Below are 19,715 nucleotides of genomic sequence, written 5' to 3' on the forward strand. Positions count from 1 at the left end.
CCCCCGAAAGGAATAAAGGGGGCAACATCCATGGGAACGTTCACACTGTTGCCATAAGCGCGTAGAACAGAGTGGACTGAAGTCTGAATCACCTTTCGCGGATCAATTATCATTTTCCTGGGATTGATTACATTTTTCCTGTCGGGCTCTCTGTGAACATGCTGTAATATGTTAACACCCGGCACAGTATTCCAGGATGAAATGTTGAACGCATGAGTAGATATGGTTTCTGGGAAGATATGGTTCTCAAAGAGGAAAATGCCAGTCCCCGGGTTTTGCTCCTGAAGACTGCTCATCATTGTCATCCAGTCTGGGTGCTTAAGGGGAAGAATTATTTCATCAGCATCAATAAGAACCACAAACTTGCTCCTCTGCATGTTACGGTATATACAGTCATTTAAAGCTGTGATTTGTCCATAGTAGCCAATGTGTGTTCCATCTTGCATGAAATGCCATTTAGAAGAAACCTTGAGGTGTGAGTTTATTGGCCAGGGAATTATCTCTACAGTTCCTTCTTCCATATAAAACTTCAAGACTTTCTCCATCAGATGGCTGCAGTTGTTCTTATAGATCACCACTTTCTGTACCCCAAGAATCTTGTACATTTCCATACTCTGTATAAACTGCAAGACATTGTTGTAATTTCCAAACATGGCAGAGATGCATACAGTGAAGTCAACAGAAAAGGTCTCAGCTTTGCGGTTTTTAATTTCAAACCTTGGCAGCTGGTCAGTATTTCCAGGTGGAGACTGATGAATCGATACATGTGTTGGCTCACAGTTTTTGAGTTCCAAACAAACTATATCTGCTGCACCGTAAGGGAATCCAAATCTATCTGAGTGGACATCAATTTTTGCTTTTGATGCATACATCTTTCCATCGGGCTGACAGCAGAACCAGCAGTATAGTTGTTTTACATCTTCATGGTGAACAATCCCAATCACATGAGTGATTTTGCTTTCTCTGTCATCAAAGTATGGGGATATAATAAAAGTTCTGTTATCTTTTAATGCTGTTATTACATTTTGAGCACGTTTTCCCCTACAAAGCTGACCTGCTGTACTGGCATTTCTTGCCTGGGGGAAGATTTTTCTAGTTGTATTATTCCGTAGCTGAGCTTTCCAGGAGCAGATTAAAAAGCTTCCAAAATAATACATGCAACAACAGCACAAATATGCTTTTTTCCACAGTGTATCATTGCTGAATTTCACAGTTTGGAACTTAACAAACCTTTACACTCAGTCTGCTATTCACTTCCTCTAAAACAAAACACACAAAAAGCACACTTTCAGTGATTTGCCAAAAAGAATTAATGTTTTGCATTGAACTGTATTCTCTTAAATGCAATAGTTACTGTTTTGATACTTCAAACTTTAGTGTGAAGACCTGACTTTTCATACAGGATTGGAAAAAATTGAGAGATTCTCTTACACCTCCTCATTCTGGACTTTATTATGTTTTACTCTACAGCTGGGCCCAGTGCAACAGTGTCAGCTCTTGGTATACGGTAATGGTAATATAGTGTAATTTTATCACTTTGAGGCCTGGAAGAAATTTCATGTCAGTGAAAACCCACATTCTTTACCTTCTGGTATTCTGAGAAGCTTGTAAAATGATAGTGTTACCCTTTCCCCTCTTCTTCCTAAAAAAGTTGCTGTGAACACAAATTCAAACTGCATTCTTTTTTGTATTGGGTAGGAGTAATCCTGTCACAGTCTCTCAGTGTCCTGATTCCCATGTCACAAAGAAAATGTTTTCAGAGCAGAGTGTGTTTTCAGAGCCTAGTAGGATCCTATGGTATTCAACATTATCTAGGAAAAGCGGTTTGAAAAGGATTACCTTTTCACTTGTTCAGGTGGCTGAGACTACCTTAAATGTAAACTACTTTTGCCACTAAAGATGCCAAGTCTCAGACCAGTTCTAAATCGGCAGTTGATTTCAGTAGGACTTTTGTGACCCTTCACTGGGACCAGATGCACTACTGAACTTATTAACCTTGCCATGGAAACTTCAAGTTCTCCAAGATGCTACCAAATCAGACTACAAAATGAAGATTTTCTGTATACAATCACAGTTCAATATTTACACATGCTTAAACCATCTAGCAGATGGAAGGCAAATTAAACCAAAACCAAACTAAACCAAACCTTGCTTTATTCTATGAGCGTCCATGAGGGCGTGATACATCACAAAACCACATCAGAACAATTAATCATTGTCTGTACCATTTGTAGGTGTTCTGTCCTCTTTTGTATACACTCAATCTTAGCTGATTAACAACCACTTTCTAATTATGCACAAAACTGCCACTTTAGTTACAGCTCTTTTCTGACTTCAGAGTACTAGGTTTGAAGAGCATGATGAAAGCACTGCTGCCTGGTGTAATTTGCAAATCCAGGATGTTGCTTAACTGTTCTTGTTTATTTTTTGGTCTCAAAAAATGTAAGAAGTTGTTTTGAACGATGTATAATGATGCATTCTCTAAAGTTAAAATCTTGTGTTGCTCTGTGCAAATTGTCGTGTAAGCTGTACATCTTCCCCTTTCATGCAAGTATTGGTATTCACCAATTTTAAGATTACACTGCATGTGCAGAATAGTTTTTCTAACATGCTCACAAAGTTTAAAGTTACTCTGTTCTGCAGAAGATGTCTCCTCATCTGCTTTAAATACTTCTAATATTGCCTCCTCAATTAACCAATAAAATTCAAACATGCTTTTTGTCATTAGCTCACTAGTAGCTAAGCAGGACCTTGCAAGTGATATTTGCATCGAAAAGATGACAAGATATAGAAAAGTAGGGCTGCATCATCAGTTATCAGTTTGCACCAAAGTTATTTCATGTCTGCACAGAGACGGGTGCTAGGTGGTAACCCCACAAAGCTAGCACACACTTGAAATGCAAAGAGGGTCTTATATACACATCAGGATCAAGGAAAAGTGGTAACAAAATGCATGATTGGTTGCAAACAATTTATATAACAAAAGTGCTTCTATGCATGTCTAGATAATTACCCAATTCATTATATTAAGGTCGTCTTACATTTACATACTCATTATGCACAAGTGGGTATCATTTTTAATGTTAAAAACAGGCTAGATTAGCTAAGGACACCCTTTTTTCTTGACACTACTCCAGAACTGGACACTTGTGATATAAATCAGAAGTAAGGCAATAGCATTGACAGAACCTCATTGTTTACCTCCTTGCTTCAATGGATTCAATGTAGGGACCTTCCATTCTTGTTCCTATGGTTTCAATCACAGATTGTCCTTCCGACATCAGAATCTTCCCTGTATTCAGCTTGTCATTACTACTCAGCAGCATAAGCAATAAAGGTCACTAAAACTATCACAATCTGTGAATTTCTTATTTACAGAAAACAAAGTTTTCAAAATCACACCAATAAATAACATTTTTTCTGTGGTTATTGCTAAATGTATAGCTTATAAGAGCTTTAGGTAAGGTTTTTAATTTTTTTTTGGTCTGTTTTTTAAAAAAGGTTTAGAGTGAATAATACTACAGCTATCTAATATTAATTATAATCTTCAGTAGACTGATGTCAAGAGGGACACCGCCCTAAAAGCACCACAGTCATCTTGTTTTTTTCTTCCTGACTAGATTCAGATTAAGCACTTGAGCTGCAAGGGCTGCAGTGTACACACAGTACTTTCAGGCAAACAGCGTAGCCACCTAACTGGAAATCTTAAAATCTCAACAAGTCTTTTGGGTTTAGTGTGAGAACTAGAAAAGTCTGCACTAAGACAATTTTAACTAGCTGTCTGCGGCTTTTCTGTGCACAAGGAAGATTCATATTAAACAGAATTTTCTCAGTTAAATTTGGTTGCCAACTGTGTTTTCCTAATCATCAGATTTTAGTAATTTCCCTACACTAATAATTTGTATTATTTCCATAATTCAGAAGGAAATTAAATATTTGGCACTATCTTATCCACTCTGTTGTATTTTATACCATCTTGCACTTCTTGTGTGTTTTATTTAATTGTACTGAAAGTTCTTTAGGTAATAATGACAATGAAATTTATAACACTAGTGGCACATTCTTCTTTGGTGATTGCAACCAATACATATGAACTTTGTCAGAAACGAAAGTGAAATTAGTTTATCCTTGTATTGTACAAAATTATCAAGATGACTGAAGTAACACAGCTGGGCAGCAGCTTCATTCTCATCTTTTTCTCTCATATTCTTTTTACCTTCTATTTAAAAAAAAAAAGTGTGATTTTTCTTGCTAAACAACCTGTTGCAGCTAGTTAAGCAACCTCTTACCACCATTGTCTCATTGTTATCTCTTCTCGTACATAACAACAACCCACTATTTTCTCATCCTCTTTCCCCACACATCTGTTCTTACAGAATCCTCCTATGCCACTGTGCCATTTTAGAAACATTGACTGTTTTTGCTAGAGGGAAACACACACTTCCGCTTCCCTCCTCCTCATTTTTTTTCCTTCAGAAAAGGCATAAACTGGGCCTAGAATTCAGAGCAGCTGTGGATGCCTCCATTTCTCAGCGTAGAGACAACCACGTCAGAGAGCAGCGAGGGCTGGCAGCTCTGCAAGCAACAAGCAGCTGGCACCTGTGGGGGAGAAGCCAGCTGGCAGGGTAGGGGCTTTAGCAGCCAGGGCCCCATCCCTCTGTACCTGAGGCGAGCAGGGCTGGCCACGCTTAGGACCGCAGCCAGGTTCAAACACCTGTCTGGGGTCAACCCCCCCGTCCAGACCACCCGGCAAGTCCGTGGGATGCGGCAGATCTGAGGCCAAGCTGGGAAGCCAAACCACGGGTCGGGTCAGGTCCAGTGGCTGCTGGGCAGGTCTGTGGGGACAAGGCAGGAGCAAAGCCAAGCCGTTCAGGGGCCGGATCCATGGGGTCTGTGGGACATGGGCCTGAGCCTCCTACAGCAGAGCTCAGGCAGGGGCTGAGGGCCCAGGGCTGAGCTTAAATGGGCTCCTGGGCCTGTGGGTGCAGGGCTGTGGGGGTCCCAGGTGGGGTTGCTCAGGGCCATTAGGGCAATTAGTACCCACACGGCCCTAACAGAATGCTTTAAAACCGTACTTCCTTTTTAACTGAGGTACAAGAACTCAACACATATGCTTATCAGATAGACCAGTTACTTAAAAAAAACAAACCAAAACCAAAAAACCAGACCACCAACACCATGACAAACCAAAAAATTATGAGAAAAAAATTCTTTCACCTTTAAGACTTCACATTTACTTTCATAGAACTGTACTACAACACCAGAGTTGCATCAATTTGCCCTGGGCACTATGGATATTTCAAAGGGCTTGTGCTCCTACCTGGAGCCCTCTTCTCCTTTTCTAAAGGAACTGTGTCACTTCATAGTTGGAGGCGACTCCAAATTTCGATACTTATCTTTGACTTACTTACAGTTTCTTCGGGGAAATCTCCGTTCAAGGAGATCTCTTCTACTAGCCCCTAACGTGATGTCAGGAGATTACTAAGCTGAAGGAAGAGTGGGAGTCAGCAAGAGGTGTGTCTCTTGGCCTGATCCTTTGCGACTTTGTGTAAATAACTGGCAGAAGGAACCAAGCCATTGTCAATTGGACTTTGTACCGATATGGCCCTCTTTCCTGGTACAGCTTTCCTTGGTGGCTACATTAATTGTTAATTAACTTTAGAGAGAGAGGAATGTTTGAACACGTTAAAAAAACATCCTGAGATACATGGACAAGTTTCCAGTGTTTCTGTGGAAATGGAAAGTTCACTGAGCATTTCTGTTTATTCTGCTTAGTAAAAGGTAAGGGAGAAACAATGAAGTTCAGAGGCAGATAAGAAGGGAGACTAAAAGGGTCACTTAAAGACACAAAGGAATCACTTGGCCCATTTACCTTAAAGCATAGGCAAAGAAATTAGCTCATGAGAAACATTTACAAAATAATAACTGGAGGAGAAAAATACAAAAACCAACAACCACCCACCCCTTAAGGCCCTTTATTATCTCATTGCCCCTTTTCTCAGTTCAAAAATTCAGCAAATTTAGAAAAGTTCTAGATGTAATCATCACTTGGGTGATCTCTTTAGGGCTGATGGAGCCCTATGCCCCTCATAATGCATGCCAAGATTGGCACTTGGGCGTAAGCCCAAGTGTGAATTGCGTTCACTGTCTGTGTGTGCCCCATATCACCTCTCCCTTTCTGTAAATATATACAAGGAAAAAGAAATACCATATTGCTTGAGCAAGCCACCATGCTAGAGACTTAAAATAATTGCAACCAGCAATTTAAAGTCCTGGTATAAACTACAAAATATACAAGACACTGCAAAGTAACCTTAACCTACGGTATGTTAAGAGTCAGTGTGGATGTGTGTAACCAGAGAATATATATGAATATTGGAATTGTAATCTGGACATTGTAAGCTTCCTACAGATCACAATCTTGTCTTGCAGTATACATATGTTCCTTACACTTCTAAATCTGAGTAGATACATGGATGCTAAAGAGTAGAAAGGGCAAGCAAAGAAACCTAAAAGCCATGCACATACCCAGAAATGCTTTGCTTGTACAGTACATCCTTGCCTCATTTTGCTTTGCTGTTTCTGGTTTGTTTTTGTCCAATAGTTTTTTGATATAACACCTGAACTGCCTTGGAACACTGCTATACATTATCTAAAACTCCTGCTACCATTGCAAAAATTTACAGAATGCTTGACTGCAATATACCTTTGCAATTAAGATACACTTTCATTAATAGCTTATGTAATAAACATAGATTATGAAAAAAACTCTTCAGTTGCCTGCAAAGCTTCAGTTGGACACCAGAAACAGGACAGGAGAGAATTATCTTGCAGTTTGAATAGAGCCTAATGGCAGGTACAGGATTTCTTGCTGCTTCTTAGAAGGCAGGTGAGCCCACTCACTAATGAAGATGGGCTATCAGACACCACCAAGCTTGCTTTTCACCCCACTTTCTAACAATGGGTACAGGACTTGCTGAACTTTTTTTTTTTTTTGAAGAACCAGAACAGGATTTCTGTGATCTTCCACATGTAGTTATCACTAGCTGAAAACTTATCAGGTTCCCAAGATCTAGTAAGTCAAAGACTGCTACTAGTAAGTCAAGGACTGCTACCATTTTGCCATACTTTTGCACCACAACTTTGGGTAAAAAAATCCTCGTCCAATAATAAAGCTCAATCTATGCAGCATAACACTCATTGAATGGTAAGGAAAAGAAACAGAAAAGCAAAAATTTTTTTTTTTTTACCTTCAGCTCTATAAGAAAACAAAATGAATGAGGAAAACAAAAATTAATTAAAAAAAAAAAAAAGTAAAAATACCAGCCTCTCTACATTGTAAAGATTAAACAGAAACAAAACCATCTAAGGGAACCAGCCACCATCAGAAATCTAAGTAACAGCAAAAATTAAATAAATCTCGAGAGATATAAATAAAATCACAGGCATTTAATAGAACAAAATTCACACAAGCCCAAACCCAATCTTCTCTAACTACTGAAACAACATTTCAGACACAGAAGAATTAGGGAAATAAAAAAAAAAAAAAATCAGTCTGCAAATACCTTCTTCTAGACTGCCTGTGTATCATAGTGCTAAGGGGTTACAGTGAAGTTATAGCTGTCCTAAAACAATTCATCACTGAGACAGAAGCTCAGCAAACTTACACAGATGCAGGGGAAATTGCAAGATATCAGCATGCTAGTTTCAACCACTATTAGGATGATCCCAGTTTTATAGAGTGATCTTAAGTATTAACTGACAGCCTTGGCTTAATCAGCCATCATCTGAGGTCACCCTGGGTCATACATACCCTACCTTAGTGTTGTTTTTTGTTGTTGTTGTTTCCTACCTTTTATGATGTCGCAGTGTGCTATGTTGTCCTCACTCCAAAGTGAATCATTTCACTGAAACAAATGTGCTCCTGCCATACATTAGCCGTGAGTCAGGGGTTGGTACAGAAGTTGGTAGCTCTGACATTAAAAGATCTCCTCCTTTCTTTGCCTCCTCAGAGCGGACAGAGGGCAGCAAGACAGAGGCAGCTTGATCTCAAAAGATGTCTAAGGAACTAGATAGCCCCACAGGTGCCTCCCCTAACAGTTGACCAGCACATTCTCTGCCTGGGAATTGTTAGCTCTCCTCTTAACATTTCCCATTTTACTGCTAATTGAATGTAATTATGCCATTGGATTCAGTCTTTTGCACCTCTGGAGATGGAGCATGCCTGTAAGAGATTACATGAGCGTGGAATCAGGCTAGGTATTAAGAAGGCAAGAGCAGTGCAAAGGGCAGTCTTGGGTCACACTGTGCTATGCTGAAACAGCCTCTCTGCTACCTGTCGGGCTTTTATTAACACTAGCAAGCTCCTGCCTCTGATCTTGGGAGAGGACAACTGCATTGTTCCTGTGATAGAAATTCAGAACTGCTCAACCTACTTTGTTAGACGTGAGTAACCACTATCCTCTTGTAGTTGAGACTGCTTGAGAACTTAATTACTAAACGAGGAATTTGTGTGTTACCTTACTGTCTTTGTTGTCTCATGTTAGCCCTTTAAAAATTAATTACAAGTCTGAGCTATAATGTGAACATCCTTGCTTGTGTTCCTGGAGGACCTAGGAACCTCTCTCTGGTTGTGCAGGGGTTCACTATATGTGATGCTTCTGTAGAAAACAAACAGTCTATGCAAAACAGTATACTATATTAACTCTCATATAAGGTGCTTAGCTTCAGACAGTGATCCAAAAAAACAGCTGCAAAAATGGTGGTTTTAATGACTGATTAAATAACTTTCATAACTTGGTAGGTGTGCTAAAACATGCTTTTACTCTGCCACCTGCACTCACTCTCAGGCTCTGAAGATCAAGTCTCCTCAGCAGTTACAAACATACCCTCTTTGAGGCTGGTGGGTGAAATAAACTATTCCCTCTCCCAACTGTTGAAAGAATTAAAACAATTGCACTACTAAACAGTGCAGACAGAACTAGTTGGACTTCCAAGTATGCTGTTCTTTGCTGCTTTCAAGTACATTTGTAATCTAAAAGGAAGTTGGTTTTGCTCGTGGGTTTTTTGTTTGTTTTTTTAATCTTCACCTACTTATTTCTGCACCAGCTAGTTGTCCCTTGCTTTCCATTTTTTTGTCTCTTTGCCCCATGAAAGAGTATGACATTGCCCTCTAAAAGACAAGGCATACATTCATTGTGTTTTTGTCAAATAGGTTCACATCAATAATTTTGTAGTATTACAAGAAATGGTAACAATTTTGCTACAACTAACTTACAGTGTTTCCAGGGTTTTAGGGTGTTCCTATGCATTACAAAAATATTTATCATTTTATTAAGATAGTGGTATCAATTAACAAATCACATATAAAGTAAGTTATCTAGCTGGTTGTTTACTTTTTTATTCTGCAGAATTGGATAGACTTTTCTCTATACTTACACTAGAACAAATCTATTTGTTTTCTGACCTTGCTTGTTTGCTTTATGTTCAGTTACATCATGCTTTCAAACCCAAAGCATCTGAAGCAAGTAATCACTTGGAACAAAATCTACTCTTCCTTAAAGCTGAAAAGTTGATTTCTGGCAGTAGGAGCATGGCTACAGACAAAGTCCAGAAATACAAAGGATGCTTCTTCCAATTCATTACTATCTGCACTTCCTTATGCAAAACTGTGTTTTAGTTGATGCAAAATGGGTGTTTTCATCCTTCCTAATATGCTTATCTGACTTGCTCTCACATCTGAGGTCTACTGAGACCTTTGACTTCTTTTCTTTTTGATTTATGCTGCCCCTCAGGAAAGGTCTGGTATATTTTCAGAATTTGATAAACCATTACTGACTGCAGAAGAAAAATTAATGCAACTGCCAGTGCTATCACTTACATACATAGTACACCCTGACATCTAAAGTAGGAACAAACTTATTAAAGATTTCATTTTGTTGTGTTGTTTGTTTGTTTGTTTTTTCTCCCAGGTTACAAAACCAGAGGCTTAGACATAATAAGCATTTAATGAGTTCTTCAGTACTGATCTTTGGATGTTGTATCACAAAAGCATATTGTCTCATAGTGAAATACTGCAATGCAGAAAGCAGTCCTCTTTCTCCCCTGCAATTTGCCTCTAGAACAATAATAATGGCAATTTGGAATATAGTGATTGTTGCTTTTCCTTCCTAATGTGGTCACTTTGTTTATTTTCTATCCTGTTGCCTATGGGGAGGAGAGGAATTCCAATCAATTTTCCTATTTACACTGATCCTATCAGTGAAAAGAACCATGTTAGATGTAAGAGATGCTTATTGATGCTTCCTTCATAAAATATTTACAGTGAAACACTGGACATGACCCTAGAGGAAAATTGTACAGATCAAAGTGATTTCCAGGACTACAAAGTAATAAAAAAGTCTTGAAACAGTCTTCCTGTTTCTGGGGGTTAACAGGAAAAGGAGTCCATTCCAGGAAAGGGCTATGTGCTTTCTTTTTCAGCTCTAAAAGTAGCCATTTTATATCAGCTTGTTTTGCTCTCATCTTCACATTATGTAACATTTATCTCTCAGGCAACTGCTCGTGAAATTATGTTTCTTCAGAAATTAAAGCACCTTCTTTGCCAGTCATTATGTGGAGCTTATTTACCTTGAATGGGGATTCACAGAATGATAGAATGGTTTGGGTTGGAAGGGACCTTTAAAGGTCATCTAGTCCACCCCCCCTGCAATAAGCAGGGACATCTTCAACTAGATCAGGTTGATCAGAGCCCCGTCCAGCTTGAACTTGAATGTTTCCAGGGATGGGGCATCTACCACCTCTCTGGGCAATCTGTGCCAGTGTCTCACCACCCTTGTCGTTAAAAATTTCTTCCTTGTATCTAGTCTGAATCTACCTTCCTTTAGTTCAAAACCATTACCCCTTGTCCTATCACTACAGGCCCTACTAAAAAGTCTGTCCCCATCTTTCTTTTATGCGCCCCCCCCCCCTTAAGTACTGGAAGGCTGCTATAAGGTCTCCCTGGAGCCTTCTCTTCTCCAGGCTGAACAACCCCAGCTCTCTCAGCCTTTCCTCACAGGAGAGGTGTTCCAGCCCTCTCATCATTTTCGTGTCCCTCCTTTGGACCCGCTCCAGCAAGTCCCTGTCTTTCCTGTGCTGAGGACCCCAGAGCTGGATGCAGTACTGCAGGTGAGGTCTCACCAGAGTGGAGCAGAGGGGCAGAATCCCCTCCCTCGACCTGCTGGCCATGCTGTTCTTGGTGCAGCCCAGGATACAGTTGGCTTCCTGGGCTGCGAGTGCACATCGCCGGCTGATGTCCAGCTTTTCATCCCCCAGTACCCCCCAAGTCCTCCTCCTGCTCTCAATCCCTTCATACCCCAGCCTGTATTGATATATGGGGTTGCCCTGACCCAGGTGCAGGACCTTGCACTTGGCCTTGTTGAACCTCATTTCACATGGGTCCACATCTCGAGCTTGTCCATGTCCCTCTGAATGGCATCCCATCCCTCAGGTGTGTCAACTGCACCCTGCACCACTTAGCTTGGTGTCATCTGCAAATTTGCTGAGGGTGCACTCAATCCCACTGTCTATGTCATTGATGAGACAGTAAACAGTACTGGTCCCAATACAGACCCCTGAGGGACACCACTCGTCACTGATCTCCATCCAGACATTGAGCCATTGACCACTACTCTCTGGATGTGACCATCCAGCCAATTTCTTATCCACTGAACAGTCCATCCATCAAACCCTCATCTCTCCAATGCAGAGAGAAGGATGTTGTGGGGGACTGTGTCAAAGGCCTTACCAAAGTCCAGATAGATAAATCCATAACTCTTCCTTTGTCCACTGATGTAGTCACTCCATCTCAGGCAGCCACTAGGTTGGTCAGGCAAGACTTGCTCTTGGTGAAGCCACGCTGGCTGCGTCGAATCACCTCCCTGCCTTCCAAGTGCCTTAGCATGGCTTCCAGGAGGATCTGTTCCATGATCTTCCCAGGCACAGAGGTGAGGCTGACAGGTCAGTAGTTCCCAGGTCCTCCTTCCTACTCTTTTTAAAAATGGGTGCAATGTTTCCCTTTTTCCAGTCTCTGGGGACTTCACCTGACTGCCATGACTTTTCAAGTATCATGGAGAGTGGCTCGGCAACTCCACCAGCCAATTCCCTCAGGGCTCTGAGCTGCAAGTTGCTGAGCTCCTCAGCCTTCTCCTCATCTGTTGTTACCAGTTTGCCAGTCTTGTTCATCATGGAGGGGGTACACTTTCTTTGACCTTCCTTTTCTGGCTGACATACGTATAGAAGCCTTTCTTGTTATTGTGCATCCCTTGCCAAGTTCAGCTCCAGCCACACCTTGGCCCTCCTGACCCCATCCCTACACAACTGGGCAGCGTCCCTATACTCTTCCCATGATACTTGTCACTGCTTCCACTGCCTGTGCATTTCTTTCTTGCCCTTTAGTTTGACCAGCAGGTCTCAACTTATCCGTGCTGGTCTCTTGCATTCCTCTCCTGATTGCTTACACATGGGATGGAGAGAAAAATGATACATATAAAGAAGAGAAGTTATCAAAGAAGATGGACACTGGTCAACATTTCCACATTGATCTTTTCCAAGAGAAAGTTCTACTGAACATCTGATTGCTAGGCTACCCCCGTCAGCTGTGCTCAGTGTTTCAAGGTTCTGACTGAACCTTGATTTCATCACTGAAATCAGAAAGGAAATTTCAGATTTTAATATGAGAAGATAAAATTACACATGTCTACAGTGATATACTGTGTAATGCAGGACAGATAATTTTATTAGTAGATGAAGTAAGTATTTTTTCCTGTTGATTTCAGTGGGTAGAGTTGAGAATCCAAGTGTGTAAATAAAGTTTAATTATAAGTGCAAAGAAATTTACCTTGCTATCCAAGTCAACACACAAGTTTGGCAGTGATAAAACACATTTCTTAGGAAAACAATAGGATAGGTTCATCTCTACTTCTTTGGACTTTCCAAATCCCACTTCAAAGAACTGCAAAGTTGGAGGGTTTTTCTATTTTCTGTTAGAAATTTGGATTTTGTTGTATTTATACTATTAAATGGTTACACACTGTGCACTATAAAGCCTGTTCAACTGTATTACCATTCATTCACAAATAAAACATGCTTGCTGCCTTTGAGCTAAAATGTTCCTTCTATACTTCTATTCTTTTTCAGAATATTTTATTGTTAACAGCATACATACTCTGCACATTTTTAAACTTACAACCAAATGCAATTGCTGTTGAAGTAAACAAACTTTTTTTTTTTTACATTAAAGTATTTAATTAGTGAAACAATCAGTATCAATGTAACAAACTGAAAAATACAGCAACCTGATACAAGACTGAGGTAACAAAATACTTTGCCAAAAAACTAGATTCCAATGCCAGGGTTGTTATGGGTGAGACAGTTCACAAGAATTATAGAAAGAATCCTTACACAAATGGCATGCAGTGGACTGCTGGAAAATACAGCCAAAAATAGTGCAACAGTTTTCACACAAAACAAACCAAAATGTTGAAATTGGTTTACATTATAATGTGACAAATAAGTCGCAATTTGAAAACTACTTTCTTTGCCTCGTTTTAGTGCTATTTGGAAAACCATGCATTTTGGCACTGAATTACATCAAAATTGCACATAAATTAATAATATTGCCTACATACACTTTATATCTTCACAATTTTGAAAACAGTAATTCTGAGATAATGTTTATTTTTACACAACTATTGCAGCTGTTCTCTTTGATGGATAAAAACTTGCATGGTTTGTAGTATTTTTGTGAAAATGCTGTATTAATCAGTACTGATATGCAGTATATTGTATTTCAATAGCAGCTTTCAATTCAAAGTATCAGATGACAGCAAATGGTACCAAATGACAGCATAAAAACTCAAATCAGCAGTTACAAACTGTTTAATACTTAAAATCTCATTTAAAATTTAAGATATTTTAATAATGTTCTTACACTGCCATAATTCTGAATTTTTTTATATTGTGCAACAATTTCACAATTGTGAAAAGTTTTTTACCTGACTATTGTGTAAAACTATTATTTGTTATGTTCATCTTTCTTCTATATAATGCTTTTTACATTCAAATGATCATAGTGCGAGCGAGTTCAAGTTACTTTTGACATATTTCCAAATTCCAAGATTTTGAGTAGGATTTGAGTTTGAGGATTGAGTAGCATTGAAGGGTTTAGTTTCTACAGAGATTCATCTTTAGTCAGTGACAAATGAATGGGTATAAGAAACATTCATAAATATTGCCCTTCACTCATGCCACACTGTTTTGGGGCCCATCATGGTTTCTGGCAAATATGCTTCCTTTCTAGTTGGGAATCTGTTTTATAAGCAAGTGAAAATAGACCATTTTGTAACTTCTCCAACAGGTTCTATGGCTCATAATTTTGAGTAGAAGTATATTTTTGAAGGCTAGAACGCTCTACCTCTTGTACATACAATAACATATATAACACTTTAGAGACCCTTAAATTCTAAAAGACGTGAAATTCTGAGTGTGTACAGGCATGTTCTATTGCTACTGTATCAGTCAGCAGTTACTGTTCTTTCCAAGGGAGGCTTGTTAAACATAACTGAAAGTTGTTAAAACATCCGTTAATCTCAACTGCAATATGCTGGAAAAAATGTCACAAGTCCTCATCGGTGTTCACTTCCACTACACCACATTAGAGAGGAGTAAGTAGATATTTACATGCTTCTCATAAATGTACATTTACTGCCAATAAGTGTTCCTTTTTAAATTAAGCTTATATTTAAGACAGATCAGGTTATTATCTTTTAAGGAGAAAGGGCTACTAATAAAGTAATTTTAAAAAATACTCTTGACTCGAATAGTTCTGTTTTGGTTAGTGTGTCATCATTTTGGTCGCTGTCCTGCACATGGTTCAAACCCTATGAATGCTAATAACGCACAATACATGTGGTCATAGGTGCCACATTCATTAAAATGGCAGTCCACATAACACTTGCATCTTCATGAATTATGTCACTGATAACTAATCACAAAAGTCCACAGGTGCAGAATAATTCAGATTATATCATATTCTAACAGTCTGAAGCCATTTACTGGTGATAGGATTTTACCACATTCAAAAGCTTCTACACTGTCTCTAATGGCATTGGATGCCCTGCCCTAGCAGATACGGAAATTTTTCCCAGTTCAAAGTTGTCTTTATTTAGTAAAAAAGGAGAAAAAAGGTATAAATATATTTTGTATTACCACTCTTTTCACACAACTCCTGAGCTATCAAAGAAACTTGGTCAACTTTCCATACACTTTCACATGTCCCACGACCTAAATGCAGTTGTCAGGAACTGGTTTTGTTGAAAAGCTGGTATGTATTGGGCTTCACTCTCAGGATGGTAATATGAACACTTAAAATAACACAAAAGTTACAGCTGACCTACATTTAACAATACAGGTATTTTGTTGTTGTTGTTAAAGAAGTTTCAAAATAAAAATTTAGAAAATCATGCAAGTCCACAGAATAAATACTCCTAATGTCAGGGAGCTTGTTCTAATACAGGGCCTGTTCAATTAAACTAACTTCCATTTTTTTCATGGTTTGTAAGCTAGAAGTTGGCTTGCAAATTTCTCCTCTATGCAATCTTAGGAAACTCAGAGGAGGTTTTCTGGTGATTGATGAAGTCTGAACACTGATGCCTTATGGCAAAAGAGTTTAAAACAGAAAAAGTGCTCCACTTAGCATGGGAACAGAAAAACCCTCTGACCACAGGAGTGCTAGGGCACAGCAGGGATACAGCTATGGATGTAGAGAGAGTTCTTTCAGAGGAGAAGGCTCAGTTACATTCATTTTTCTTTTGATCTCTGGACACTGGTGTGGAGGCTTCTTTGTACTTGCTCCACTGTCAATCTTCCCTAGCTTTCACTGCCACCATGATTTCATAATAGCAGTACCATGTGCCAGTACGGTATGTCATAAAGGTGCATCATGTACTAGAATTGAGTGGAGCTGAGTCATCCACAGAAAGACAGAACAGAAACAATGATATGGAATCATTCTGAGGAGCCAGGGCCATGTGATACATAACACCTGATTACTTGCTTTACTGTACCAAGGGATTTAAGACAAACAACATTCAGACTGAAGAAAAAAACAAACTTGTAAGCAACTAAGCCAGTAGTTAAGAGAATGAAAGACAACCTTTAGCACAACATCAATTTAAACAGCCTTAAATCCATTGTCAGGGCATTCCTGAATAATGTAACTGAATGAAAAGGAAACCAACTGTCCTGTGCCAAAATACATTTTTCCCAAATAGCTCAAATGTGAACAGCAGAATTGTCCAGAGATTTGATACAAAATCTGAGGCAGCCACATTGCCAAGCAACTCAGTGCACTTAGATTATAAAAATGTTGTTCCACAATTTTCTATCCTAATTGACACTTTGCAGCAAGTTAACACTGTCAATCATTCTGTGCATTAGAAAGAATTGAAACCCAACATGGGCCAAATATTCTTCAGTCACACAAAGCAGCTTAACAATAAAAAGAACCGTTTAAAAAAGAATAGGCAGAAGATATGATGCTCAGTTTGTGGCCAAACATCAGTTCATGGCAGTCTCTGACCACGAAAAGTTGAGGGCTCTAGAATCCTGCAGGAGTCAGGATTAATCTTCTGTCCATCTAACTTGTCTGCTTTCACTCAGTGCATGAGACTCTATCTGGTCCTAAGGACAACATTCACTTTCTGCTTTTAAAAGCTGTGTCAGAATCACTTTCAAGTTACATAGGAAAGTGCTGAAATATTTGTGGCTGGCTCATGTCAGGAAAACCATTCTCCTCTTCCTCCTTAGAGAACAATAGCCTGTTTCTTCAGTTTGGCACTTGAAATCGCACCAGGTAGGAGAGCAAATTATTCAAATGACATTAGATTAGCAGGTACCTGGAAAGGAATGTAAATTATTCAGCAGTATAATGCTTCTGAGCCTATTATGGCACTGGGAAACTGCAAAGTTACAAAATAGAGTGGGCTAATCATTTGTTATATAATGTGAAAAGTGTAATCAGTCCCAAACAGGTCCAAAAGAAGGCTAACCCCATAACTGAAAGGAAAGATAAAGACTCAAATGATTTTTCTATTCATAGATCAAATCCAGCCAAAGTATTCTAAGAAGTTATCAGTATGCATGGGAGGGATGCATGTGTGTAAAGAAGATTCTCAAGCTGCATCCTGTTTTAGGTCCTATATGGATGAACATCCTATTAATATAACCTTTGGAAATCCTTTTATGAATGAACATTTTCCTCAAGAGAAGAATGAGGCTGCTATGTAAAGGACAAACATGGCATTTTTTAGGATGCTTTCTTCAATGGCACTTACAAACCCAGTCATTGGAGTAAATGCTAGCATGTTTGCTTTCTTTGTCCATGAGAAAGCCCCTTCTGAAGTAGAGATGGGGCTACCTCACTTGAAGCAGTGAGTGTAGAGGTTATATGCTGTTGAGGTAACCACACCTATAGCTACACCTGCACAAATCCTAATTTGGTGGGAATTCTGTAGTTTTAAATAATTTTTATTCCTCCTATTGAAAAATTGGATCAGTGTACAAAATAAGGAATTATGTCTGTCCCCACAGGACTGTGTGTGCACACAGACTGAGAAGAGACATCTTTTCTAGTAAGGATTTCCTGGAAAAATATGAAAAAAAGGGTAGAAGTCAGTTTCACAACCTTACCTGAGGCTTGTTACTTTTGCATGCATCATCCAAATGCTTATGCCATAATATTGCATGAAACCTTGAACCAGTCTGGAACTTGTAAACATTGCCTACAAAAATAAGAAAATCAAAGGCTCTAAATTTGCAGACAGACATGTAGTTTCAAGGGATTCTAATTCCTGTGCAGAAGCCGAAGTCCTGAAGTAAACTGTTAAATTTATCTGTACCTCAAATATTCAAACAGGATGTTGCTCATATAATAGAGATCATGTGAGGCATGTTATCCAACAATCATTGTGTGAAGGGAGTACGAGAACATATGTGTCCTGCAAAGCTAAGAGGAGTGTATAGGCAGAGAGGCCAAATTACAGCCACAGAGAAGACCACTTAGGCCACATCTAATTTACTTCTGGCTTTCTTCTCATTCAGACTGTTGTGGTTACTGCCAAACTTCTTATGAATGTTTTTGATATTTGTGAACTTAGTTTTCTTCGATGTTCTATTGAGAGTTTCCTCTGTGCCTCCTTATTTTATAAATTGTTTCTTGCATTTCAGTCAACACCCAAGAGATGCACTTCACACAATAGATGCAAATCCACATCCAGTACCCAAGTTGAAAACATGAAAAGTGAAGGAAGCCCCAAAAATTGTTATGTAACCCCTCAAAGTGCAAAATAATTCCAGGGACTTTCTGATCTTTTCAAGTTTTTGAAGTTTAATCAAGGTGGAAGAGTTATGGCACTTCAAAATTAATTATTTAAAAGTAATTAATAATTACTTAAAAGGCTTTTTTTGGTAAATGGTTTGATGTTTGAAGAGTTTTCATAATGTTTTAATTGGCCTCAGTGTAAGTCAAGATTTGATGTTGACCAATTTTAAGAAAGCTATTCAGAACCTCAGAGATCAGGGTATGTGGGCACATGGACATGCAGCAATCTCATATTGGTTGGGCAATTTCTGCAAAACTTACAGTAACTGCCAAGATACAGCAACACCTCTGTAGCTACCATAGAAGCACCACAGCATATTGTAGAAATACGTTCACTTTCATTTGTACCCTGCCTTGAAAATTCTATATTGAAAATCTCTCTCTTCAGTCTTTTAAATGAGTGCCACTGCAAGTTCTGTAATCTACAAACTCATTAACAGAGATTAATCTACTTCCTGTCATAGAAATACAATGCAGACATTGTCCATCCTGCAACATCTACCTTTGTCAGGGTTATTTAGCTGGAAAATATCAGGATGCTCAGGGTCATCAGGCAGTGCCACCATCCAGCCCACAATGGAGACTTTTTTACCAGGTGTAGATTTATACTGGAAGAGATAAACAAGTCAGTCACAGCTGAGACTGTAGCAGGGATTAACTTTTGACTGTAAAAGTTGTGCAGACATACAGCTTAGCCTGGAACAGCAAGTACACTTCAAACACCCTTCCAGATCTGCTTATGAATATACTATTTTTGGTTTTAGAACAAATTGAAAGCTTACATGTTTTCTTTCAGTGCCTCTTAAAGATTTTGCTCCAAAGTACAGAAGAGTTGATCCTGAAAGCATAACCCAGTATCTAGTCCATGAGGAGAGCTAAATCAGAAAGGAAAAAAATTAGGAAAAACTCTACATATGTCTTGACATTTCAAAAATCTATTCACAAGCAAGTCCAAGTGCTACCAAAGTTAATTTCAGGAGCAAGGAATGGAGAGTTAGATAAAGAGTGTCTCCTGATGTAAATCAGCCCAGCTACCTAAATTTGGATGGCTGACTGTGAATCCAATCCATCTTACTCAGGTATCTCATAAAAATATCAGGACTGATTGCTTCACAGGAAAATAGTGTGCTGCCTTCTACTGGACAGATCTTAGACTTCTGCATTTGATCAATAAAATTTATTGAGATGACATCTCTGCAATTCTTCAAATCTTTTAGCACTGAACAGTAGGGTTGCACATAAAAAATATCAACGAACTCTGCAGAAAACAAAAAATTACCAAATGCGTAGGACC

General features: G+C 39.0%; 2 protein-coding genes across 4 annotated transcripts in view; both read right to left on the reverse strand.

Annotated features, from left to right (window-relative positions):
• The window catches only part of LOC104831391, a 4,918-nt gene extending 3,761 nt beyond the window's left edge, over positions 1-1,157 (reverse strand). The window contains exon 1 of the mRNA XM_010566940.1: positions 27-1,157. Coding sequence (XP_010565242.1) covers positions 27-1,157 — 1,131 coding nt within the window. The remainder of the gene's footprint in view (positions 1-26) is intronic.
• A 15,750-nt stretch (positions 1,158-16,907) lies between these two features.
• Positions 16,908-19,715, reverse strand: part of RALGPS1 (Ral GEF with PH domain and SH3 binding motif 1) — a 107,886-nt gene continuing 105,078 nt past the window's right edge. For all 3 annotated transcript variants that reach the window (XM_010566911.1, XM_010566910.1, XM_010566912.1), the window contains 4 exons: positions 19,204-19,296; positions 18,924-19,029; positions 17,731-17,822; positions 16,908-16,937 (listed from right to left, as the gene is read on the reverse strand). In XM_010566911.1, coding sequence (XP_010565213.1) covers positions 16,908-16,937; positions 17,731-17,822; positions 18,924-19,029; positions 19,204-19,296 — 321 coding nt within the window. The remainder of the gene's footprint in view (positions 16,938-17,730; positions 17,823-18,923; positions 19,030-19,203; positions 19,297-19,715) is intronic.

The sequence above is a fragment of the Haliaeetus leucocephalus genome, unplaced genomic scaffold (genome assembly GCF_000737465.1).
Source record: "Haliaeetus leucocephalus isolate CR32 unplaced genomic scaffold, Haliaeetus_leucocephalus-4.0 Scaffold219, whole genome shotgun sequence".
NCBI lineage: Eukaryota > Metazoa > Chordata > Aves > Accipitriformes > Accipitridae > Haliaeetus > Haliaeetus leucocephalus.